This window comes from Lolium rigidum, chromosome 7 (genome assembly GCF_022539505.1).
Source record: "Lolium rigidum isolate FL_2022 chromosome 7, APGP_CSIRO_Lrig_0.1, whole genome shotgun sequence".
In the NCBI taxonomy this organism is placed as follows: Eukaryota; Viridiplantae; Streptophyta; class Magnoliopsida; order Poales; family Poaceae; genus Lolium; species Lolium rigidum.
In genome coordinates this window covers 333,355,001-333,365,443 of record NC_061514.1, presented here as the reverse complement: position 1 = coordinate 333,365,443, position 10,443 = coordinate 333,355,001, and the positions used below count along the sequence as shown (strand labels likewise).

Here is a 10,443-nt window from a genome sequence, read left to right as displayed (position 1 = left end):
ATTGGATTGGGTGATTGGCGTGTCGCTTTCGTTTTCTGCATCGAGACTGGCGATCACCAGGGAGGAAGGATGGCGAATGATGGTGCCGACCGGCTGGCCGAGCGCGCTATGATTGATTTCTGATGGTGACGGCAGGTACAGATAGGTATATTAGCACATCAATCAATCAATCTACGACGGAATGCGTGTCATTCGTGGTAACCGGACGAGACGGGAGTGGTTCAAAAAGCAGTTGGTGACAGACCAAGTTACCTGCGCGTGCAGCTGGGTTGGAGCGCCATCAGAAACTATAGGCCACAAGGCCTGACCAAGGGGTGACGGTGGAGGGAGAAGAAACCCCATCAGAGCAGGGAGCTGCGCCCGTCCAGGTGAGGATGAGATGCAACCGCTCGGCTGTCAGAAATCAGTACACCAGCAATGCAGGCACCTGGGAAAGGAGTTGCCTGCCAACCTCCCAAACCGGAGAGACCTCCAGCTGAGCTCGAGCACGAATGAATGTGACACAGAGTTCCAAAATGACTGGTGAGAGGCGGAGCACTGGCGAAGGTACTGAAACTTTCCGACAGTTAAATTTACATCTAAGCAAGGTGCTGCTAGCCTCGCCAAAAGAACAGAGTAAAACCAGCGAGTACAACAACAACAGCATTCTACCCATCTGAACCTGATAGTTACACTGCATGAGCCTTTTGTTGCCACTATAATCTGAAGCCTATATTGGAACCCTATACAGGATAAGATTAACGAGCCCACATGAATTGCTTCGCAGAATGTACATGGGGAAAGCCAACAAGAGAAAAATGAATCGTCAGGATGCCTAGTCGATCTGGTATTCTGATAAGAGTGCACAAGCGTAATCTGGAGAATGGGAGCTTCAAATGCTCAACGACACAATGCTTCATCCCTTCCTCCATCCTGCTTACAAGGAGAATAAACATGATCAGATGCTTGGCTGAGTGCCAGATGGACAAACAGTTATGTTACAGGGAGGACAATAGCTGAATTTGCCAACTTGATGATTTCAACATGAAATAAGTGTTCAACGTGGAAAGGATGATGTAAATGGAAGGCAAATCGACAAAGGAACACCGAATGCTCCAATGCTTCCACATGATATCAACTTCAAATACCACTCGAATAGAAGACATCAATGCGCCCATAATGGTAACATAAATCACTTATAGCATAAAAACAAATGAAACCGAACAGTGCTCAGTTGGTTCGAGCGCATGCCTGTGAACTCGCACACCTGCGTTCGAGCCCATAATGGTACACAATTCATTTACAGTATAAAAATTAATGAGAACCGAGCAGTGCTCGGTTGGCTAGGGTGCACACCTAAGAGCCCGCCCACCCGCGTTCAGGTGCCACACTTCTACCTAACAACATACAGTTAAGGGAGGGAACTTCCCCCTTTTTACCACATTTTAAGGTATAGATTTAACACTGTTATTTCTATAGCAGTATACCCATCACTTTTTTGCCTATTACTCAGAACATGATAAATCAACTAGAGAACTTAAGTTTCAATCTTAACTAGACTTCCTACAGCTGTACTTTCGACAATTTTGGCCAATTACTGAGATCATAATAAACCCAGTAGAGAGAACTTAGTGTGACTTAGTGTGAATCTTAGCTAGACAGTTCTGTATAATTATATCATCACAACAGAGAAGGAACATGTTCAATGTTCTTCCCTTTTCTGCAAGAAATGTGTTCAATATTCAACACACGCAATAGGGTTTAAAGAAAAATTGAGGCTCACCTTGCACGTCATGAGTAAGTGCAATACCACCAAAAATGAGCCGCTTGTACTGATGAAATGTCCCAATCAGTGCATAATCTCACAGTGCAAACTGAATCACAAGCTCTGGCTAGAAACCATCGGAAGGAAATGGTACCCAGATATTCCCTATGTCAGTGTCAGAGCTACCGAGAATATTAACCATAATAAAAGTTGTACTGTCATCTCCAACACTGCAATTGTCAGGTCAGCATATTTCCCTAAGGAGATGACCAAAATATGATGTATCCACAAAACTATATCTTCCTTCTGCAGATTCTTATTACTGGGTTGCATCACCAATGTAATTATGTAATATCCTATAGCACAAAATTAGCTGTCAGGTAGCTCAGCAACCCAAACTAATCAGAAAGTCTCTAACAGAGCACCAGAGCAGTATAAGCTCACAGAAATTCATCCTAAAATGCACTTTCATTTGGCATATCCTATAAAGTTAATATGCTGAGAGAAACCTGAAGGTCCATCTCATGTTCAGCGGGAAGAACAGCATCCTCAGGACTGCCCTTGGACTGCAACGCAATAGATTCCTTCACTGAATCATTTTCTGATGTCATGATCATGGCTTCATTGCTAGATACACCAGTGTTGAACTGCTCAACTAGAAAACCATCTGTACATGTTACTGGAGTAAATTTGCCATTTTGAGCACTATGAATCTCTTTTAGGTTTTCATGACCATCAAGATCATTTAGACTGTTCTGATTACCAAGCTCTTTTTGGTAGTTACGATTATCAAGCTCTTCCACACTATTATGAATGTCAGGCTTCTTTAAATGGCCATCAAGCTTGTCCAAACTGTTGTGATTATCAAGCTCTTTCAGAATTTGTGTTTTTCCAGAGGCAAAATTGCTGCTGTCTTCGGTAGTTCCAAACTCTTCTGGGCCGTCCCCATTGTCAACATCTTTCACATTGCTATCATAGCCAAGTTCACTAAGAAAATTAAGATCAACACGCTCTTTATCACCCCAGTGGTTGTCAAGCTCTTTCAGACTACTATGATCATGAGGACCATTCTCACTGCTATGACTGTCAAGCTCTTCCATCTTGCTGCAACTGTCCGGTTCTTTCAATGAATTACAATCATCAGGCTGTTTCTCTGTGCTATGACTTCCTGGCTCTTTCTCACCCCAGTGATTGTCAAGCTCATTCAGATTATTATGATCTTGAATACCTTTCTCAGTGCTATGACTGCCAAGCTCTTCCATCCTGTTGCAACTGTCCGGTTCTTTTAACCAATTAGAATCATTGAGCTGTTTCTCGGTACTATGGCTGCCTGGCTCTTTCAGATCATTAGAATTCTCAAGCACTTCCAAACAAATACGATCACCAACCTGTTTCTCAATGTTATTACCATGGAGCTCCTCAATTTTATTGTGAAGCTCTTTTAGACCATCGGAAGTGCGTAGATGTTTAGAACCATTGTGGTCCTCATCCTCTATAGACATGTCAATGTCGTCCTCCCTATCTGATTGATCCTCAACAATCATATCAGCTTGTGCATAAGGACAAACAGGTATAGCTCTCAGACGGCATGCATGGCACTTGAAGCCTACGAGTTTATTGACATTTTCTATGGTGATCGAATAGATATCACCATGGAACCAATCTGCAGGGAAGAACAAATGGAATTGGATTTACAATATGCAAACTGTGAAAGTGAATGGCATTACAGAGCCAACATATGGAATTCCAGAAACAAGTTTGTCTTGCTAAAACTTAAGCCTCGCTAGAATTTTTAGGCCATGCATTTGTCAAGTGAACAAGTAGAAGTTTGTTCTAAAGATCACAAATATACATAGGATGAAGTAAACCTTTTTCTTTTGAAACATACCATGAAAGTAAACCTATCTTACCTTCGCAATTCTCACAAGCAATATAAATGGCATCTCCACTGTAGCATTTGTTACAAAGACGGCAAACTGGACTGGTTTCTGAAATCTTGACATCCTCGGATGGAAAAACAACTCTTGCTTTCCTGAAACTTGTTGCCTGCTCATCATCTGTGTTATGTGTCAATCGAAGGCCATCTAACCAGTACGAATAATGCAAAGCTGTCCTCTTCCTCTTACGGCAGCTTGCAGGCTTAGATCTACCTGAGTTGCCTATCATGTATTTATTATACAACCGTTTTGATATACGTTTTGCCGGTTCACTCTTGGGCTCATTTGATGCTTGACTGTCAGGCACCTTTACAGATTCATTCTTAGACACACTCAATAGATTCTTTCTAAGCCGACCATGCTTCCCATTCTTCCGGACAGCTTTCTTCTTGAGGTTGATAACTATCTGGTTTCTTCTTCTTAAACTCTTTCGTGGTTGCGTCTTTTGCTTCTTTTTCGGAGAGCTCTTCTTTGATCCTGCCTTTTTCTGGGGGGACTTCATTGGCGGGACCTTTTCAGCTAGGCACTTGTTGCAAACATAGACAGTATCCACAGCCCCTCTAGGAACATTGAAATGTTTTCTATGGAAAAGTGCTGCATATAATGAGAGAATATTGCAGCTGAGTCCCAGTATAACTCCAAACATCAATAATCAAAGTAAAAGGCCAAAGTTAATGGTTAACGATCGATCACCAAAGAAATTCCTAACAATTGATCAAACTTTTTATCATGAGTACATAGAGCAGGGCTCCACAAAATAAAGATGGCACATCCCATACATAATAAACACAATAATTTAAAGGTTGCATTTTTTCAACAGACTTGAGGGCTATGCTAACGCATATGTAGCGTGAAAAATGTCTATGTAAATTGGAAATACCTTCACAATACCGACAGTTCACAGCTTCCCTGTTTGAATGAGGGAAAGAGTCAGATAACTTGCCAAAAACAATATATCATTGAACAAAACACAAAATATACAGGCAAAACTGAGAACAAGCTGCGGAAGCTACTGAAATGTATTTTAAAGTACTCCCTCCGATTCATATAACTTGTCGCTAATATGGATGTATCTAGAACTAAAATGTATCTCGATACATCCATATTAGCAACAATTAACATGGATTGGAGGGAGAATATGACATTACACGGAGTCAAAATGCTGAAATCTGGTTCCTATACCAACAACCTTTGCCAGAGTATTGGCCAAATATGATTAAGATTTACAACTGTTTAGTTTGTACAGGAATATCACCATCAGCTAGGCTTGCCAATAGTAGTGCATACCACAAGAGTTTGGAAACACAAGATTGTAGGAAGGTACATATGGAGGGATATAATTACCACGTAAGAAATCAAATACTAATAACTTAGCAAATCCAGTCATTTAAGAAATTTATTACTCCCTCCGATTCATATTAATTGACTTCAATATGGATGTATCTAGAACTAAAATGTGTCTAGATACATCCATATTAGAGTCAATTAATATGAACCGGAGGGAGTACTTTCTTTAGATATTTCCTCTTGTTACATAATACAGAGCTATTATCTAAAAAAACTGTATACAAAAGCAGACATAAATAGTTGAGCAAAATTTAACTGACCCAGTGTACTTAATCAGCAAGACATGCAAAAGAACAAGCACCATGGCAAAATCCTGAATGCATTATACGAATGTGGATAAGGAAAGAGCTGACTCTCTTATCTAGCCAACTACGAAAACAAGGTAAGTCATGAAATGGTGAAAGCAAAGTTAATTGTAATTGATTACTGCACGGTCATGTATGCCTATAGGCTATACTTGCTTTCTGGAGATGAAAAAAGATAAGATTTTGCAGGCATAGTTATTTAACCATGGAATTAGCCTGCTGCAGTTTGTCAGCAAGTAACAAACCATGGTATTGTTTTCCAACAAAATAATCCAAATATAAACAAAAACTGAGCCACTCTAATGCTTATAGGTTCGCAGGAGTTCAATAGAATTCGCAAGTTTTTGCTAGTAGGTACGAAATTTTGATTCAGTGAGTGCTCTGAGTGGGGAAATGCAATGAACTGTTATACACTTGCTTTATATGAAAAGAAAAATAATTGACTTATTTCCATACCTGTCAACTACTGTTTTATAACACTGACCACAAAGCCTGTTGGGTCGCTTTTTAGCTTTCTCTAGGAGGTCATCAAACACTGATCTTTTTGGCTTTTTGGGTCTGAAGCCGCTCATGTTCTTAGGAAGATCATCTTTGTCTATCTTTTTCAGTGAGCGAGTGATTCCTTTAGCCTCATATGCCTTCAAAAGACTCAGAGGGACATGACTTTCACTCAACCAGTACCTGTTCCTCTCGCTAGAGGGCTCCTCAAGTTTTATTCCATGTTTAGCGACAACAGGAGGAATATTCTCCCTCTTTCCAAAATCAAGTAGATATTCTATATTTGTTGCTTCTATGCGTTTTCTGCGAATTATAACTTTCTTGAAAAGCCTTGCTATTTTCTGGGTTTCCTTTGTTGAAGCGGCAGAATAGAGAGTGCTCAATATCTCAGTCCACTTGATATTCAATTCAAGCTCTTTAATCTGAAGGTACATAAAGAACAATTCAGTGACCAATTTTATTGATCACTTTCCAAGACAGAGAAGATATTACCTGCAGAATGAGCTGGGACACATTTTGTGCCATTTCCACGGCAGCTCGCCAAGCTATGTATTTGAGCCTCCTGGCAAACTGTGAACCCTCAGGATACACTATGGTGGGAATTTTCTTGCGCCCAGCTGAGACATACAAGATAAAAAAGGTTTAATACATCGGAAAACAGCATATCTGGAAGCTGACAGAAGATTGGAGATACAACCTTGCCGAGCACATTTGCTGGCCAATGACTGAGGCAACCTCTTCCAATGAAACACTTGACGAGACAATGTTCCACCCCTCCACCAATAAACACCAACATCACGAGAGTCAACTTTGAGCTCAACATTAAGTGGCTTCTTTCCTGGCTTTCTAGCAATTGCATCTCCTAGAGATTTATTGGATGAACGGACCAAGATATGAGATGCAGACCCAACAACTTCAACAGAGTCTGCTGGTTTTTGCCAATCTCCTGAGAAGGCAACACGTCGCAGACTGGACTCTAACTGCAGAGTAATAGGAAATAATCATGAAAGGGTTTAGTACATACAGATTAAATAAAGCTGTTAACAAAGACAAAACATTCAACGAGTTATACCATGAGAAGAGGCTGCTTTAGTGACGATACATCTGAAGCCATCAGAACTGCCTTACGCCAATAAATGCTATATTGCGGATTTTGCCATGGACCAGATAGCAAACCGTTCAGACGTTCTTCAATTGACAAAATGTTATGTGTAGCAAGGACAATATGACTTTCCTGATTCTTTTCTGACAAAAGACCAACAGCACATGGTTTAGTACTCTCCATACACTTAACATCAGTAACTCTGAAAATGCAATCAGCACCACCACTGATCTGGCAGGAGTTACACCAGCCACATTTTTCTTTTAGAAGCTCCACGGATAACTTTTTATCAGTCAGTGCAAAAATATTAACATATTTCTTGCATATTGTTTTTAGCCGAAAGGAAACTGCATCCTGACCAAGCTTCTTTCCTTCCACATTCTCAGAAAGCTTGAGCTTTAACTCTGCAGCAGCCGCTGCTGCTATTTGACCAAAACTGTAGTAGTTTATATACCTAGCAGGGTCAGAATGGAGACAATAATCACTTATTTCTTTTTGAGGTGACAGACCTTTTTGGTTCTCCGCAGACAAACCATTAGCATGTAAGCAAACATCATCTTGCTGAGAATTGCAGCTATCCTTGTTGGCACTAGAGGCGTTACGTTGAGATGCTCCGTTTGGCTTCTCATTTTGGTGTGCGGCATCTTGATCTGAATTTAAGGTACGAACTTTCCCTGAATCCAACTGTTGAGAGGAACCATCCTTAACTATCATACACTGTCCACGTTCACGAGGTTGTTTCATTGATGAGTGCCTGCCATCTGTCCCATTTTCAGAGGTACTACATTCCTTGCTATTCTCATACCGCCCGTTATTATTAGATGTTTCAGTTGCCGTATCCCGGAATAAAGAGATCACATTTACGATTGAATTGTACGAATGATGACATGGAAATAACACTGTTACAAGGGAATCAAGATCAATCTGACCATAATAATGGCATGGAGAGTCCGCATCACATGAATCAACCCTGCAAGTTAATAAGGTGATATATTTGTTAATGCAACAACCAACCATTCAACTGTAGTGCGAACATATAGAATTAAATTCTCAAGGTAAACAAAAAAATCACATCTCTGCAATATATGAGTATTTTCAAAAAAAAAATTGTAAGCCTTGATCAATGAGTCTACAAACTGAAATGCATCTGATGTTGCTAAACCAGAGTATTGCATGTATTCCCATGCTTTATCCCAGAAACTGGGAAGTTACTTTTCCTATTATCAATAAATAAATAAATAAATAAATAAATAAATAAATAGCACAAATCAGGTAGATGAAGTGCAAGGGAATGGGAGCTAGATATGCAGTGAAAAATACTGCAAATGCAAGCTTTTTAATCATCTGAATGCATGTATGACGTAAATCCTATGTGGAAATGTAATACAAAAGTCAACAACAGATGGATAATGTCATGGTACACTCGTACAAAATGGCACTCAAGCATACAACTATGACAAATATTTTGACTAGTTTTTCATTAGGAAGCCTAAGCAATCACATCAGGGCTAAGGAACTATCAGAATGATGTACACATCAGAAGACCAAAAGAGAAAGTCTATACGTATTGACTTACACCAAAAGATAGCCACAGGCGCCGAAGTATAGTCGTCCATGTGGATCCGTTCCCAGAACCTCTGCTCCTCTGACAAGCTTTGACATGTTTTTGGATCCATTATTCTTCTGCATCGAGCACTCGGGGCAATACCAATCTCCTTGAGGCAACAGATCCTCCACCACCCCCACACATTTCGAGTGGAAAGCTGAAGGACAGCCATCGCAGCATAACAGGTTGCCATCCATACCACAGAGATAGCACTCGTCACTGTTACCATCATCCACATCATCAGAGCCTTCTGGAGGCAGCGAAGGGTCTGCTAGGGCCTTGACAGAGGAAACTCTCCTTTTTCTTCGTATGCCGGTACCTCTATAGCTGTCGTCATTTCCATCTAACTCAGACATCCTTGAACCAAGTTCAGAACGAATAGCCTCGATCTCAATAACGTCATCACAGAGCGAGCGCAGCAGCTCAAGTTTCACGGTCGCTGGCTGCCTATAGTACTCCGTATCCAGCATTAGATCTGTAAGCTTCACACCGTACCTCAGTTCTGAACCCCGAGTCAGCAAGTACTCGGCAAGGTAGATTGGCCATGTTGCTAGGTCTAAAAGTTCCCAGTTGAGGTTCCTGTCAAATTAACAGTAGATAATTAGAAAATGAGCCTAAAACCTGTAATCTTATCTTGAAAAGAAGGAATCAAAGGCTCATCATACCTGATACAGTGTATTGCCGGAGGGTCTCCTTCCTGGGCGAGATCTTCCAAGTGGCTCTTGAGAGAGCGGAGCAAAGCGAAATGCACCCAGTCGATCAAGGGGTTGACGTGCACACACCGCAGCGCGGACACGAACGTGTCCAGCGCGAACGGGCTCAGGAAAAGCTGCTTGCTAAACGACCTCAAGCAGGAGTAGACCTGGAAGACGTCGAGGACAGGGAGGCCCTCCAAGTCCAAGCCCTGCGACGACGGCGGCAGCTCCGGCCTGGGCGGCATCCTGTCCGCCGCGGCCGCGGCGTCCTCCAAATCCCTCGCGACCGAGCGGTACCGGCCGCTCCCGTTCCCGCGCTGCCGCTTCCTGCTCGACTGCTGCGGCGTGGCACTAGCAGCGACCTGGACCGGGGACACGGAGTCGGCGGCGGGTGAGGTCTCGGCGGCTGAAGTAGCTGCAGCCTCCATCTCGGCGGCCAATGCCGCCGCCGCCGCCTTGGCCTGCCTCGCGCTGCGACGGACTGGCCTGGAAGATTCCGGATCAGGGTCGACCCTCCGCTTCTTCGAGAGCCCATCTGCAGCCGCTGACGGGGTTGCGAGCGCATCCCCATTCGACAGGAGCCCATCTACAGCCGCGGCTTCCCCTAACAATACAGAAACGGTCCCGTGCGGGGAGTCCCCGCGCCTCCGCTTCTTAGGGCGCTTCCCGGCGGAGCCCCCGGGGGTCTCGGGCTGCGGCGGCATGGGGGCGCCGACGAGGATGTCGGCCATCTCGTCGGCGTCGACCTCCTCGGAGTCGCCGTCGTCGTAGAGCACGCGGAAGTAGCCGGCCTGGGCGTCGTAGGACTCGACGACGCCGGAGAAGAGCCCGAAGCCCGGGAAGGCCTTCTTCACGGCCCGCCCCACCAGGTCCGCCATGGCGCGCGCGGAGGAGGAGCCTCCGCCGCCGCGAATCCCTAGGGTTTGCGGGGCGGGGGTGCCGGCGCGGCGGCGGATCAGGGCGGATCCCTAGGGTTCCGGGCGGATCGGGCGGGGGATTGGGGGTTTGGGTTGGCTGCGTGCGAGGGCGAATTCTGGTTCCGTCGGGAGGAAGGAGGTGGGGAGAACGAGGAAGGGCAACGAGCCTCGCGTGGTTATATTGTGGTTTGGCCTTGCTGAGAGGACTTTCAGTTCAGTTCCTGCAGTGTGTCTGTGTGTGATCCTGCGTTTTTTGGGAGGGAAAATGGAGATTTGCTCACGACCACAGCAC

General features: G+C 43.8%; 1 protein-coding gene across 1 annotated transcript; it reads right to left on the bottom strand.

Moving 5' to 3' along the window:
- Positions 1-538: 538 nt before the first annotated feature.
- On the bottom strand, positions 539-10,127 carry LOC124674066 (DDT domain-containing protein PTM). Its single transcript, XM_047210099.1, has 10 exons — positions 9,205-10,127; positions 8,510-9,118; positions 6,904-7,903; positions 6,529-6,811; positions 6,324-6,448; positions 5,790-6,253; positions 4,562-4,590; positions 3,655-4,275; positions 1,763-3,407; positions 539-912 (listed from the first exon to the last, which is right to left on the bottom strand). Exons 1-9 carry the CDS (start codon positions 10,110-10,112, stop codon positions 2,227-2,229), a joined length of 5,220 nt encoding a protein of 1,739 aa, XP_047066055.1. The 5' UTR covers positions 10,113-10,127; the 3' UTR covers positions 539-912; positions 1,763-2,226.
- Positions 10,128-10,443: the final 316 nt, after the last annotated feature.

Bases quoted from the DNA above. Each gene is read 5' to 3' on its own strand.
- LOC124674066 (XM_047210099.1), bottom strand. From the start codon at position 10,112: ATGGCGGACCTGGTGGGGCGGGCCGTGAAGAAGGCCTTCCCGGGCTTC. The intron at 4,591-5,789 runs GTATGGAAATAA...TCATTCAAACAG, and splicing joins TATAAAACAGTAGTTGACAG to GGAAGCTGTGAACTGTCGGT. The intron at 3,408-3,654 runs GTAAGATAGGTT...TCTTCCCTGCAG, and splicing joins TGCTTGTGAGAATTGCGAAG to ATTGGTTCCATGGTGATATC.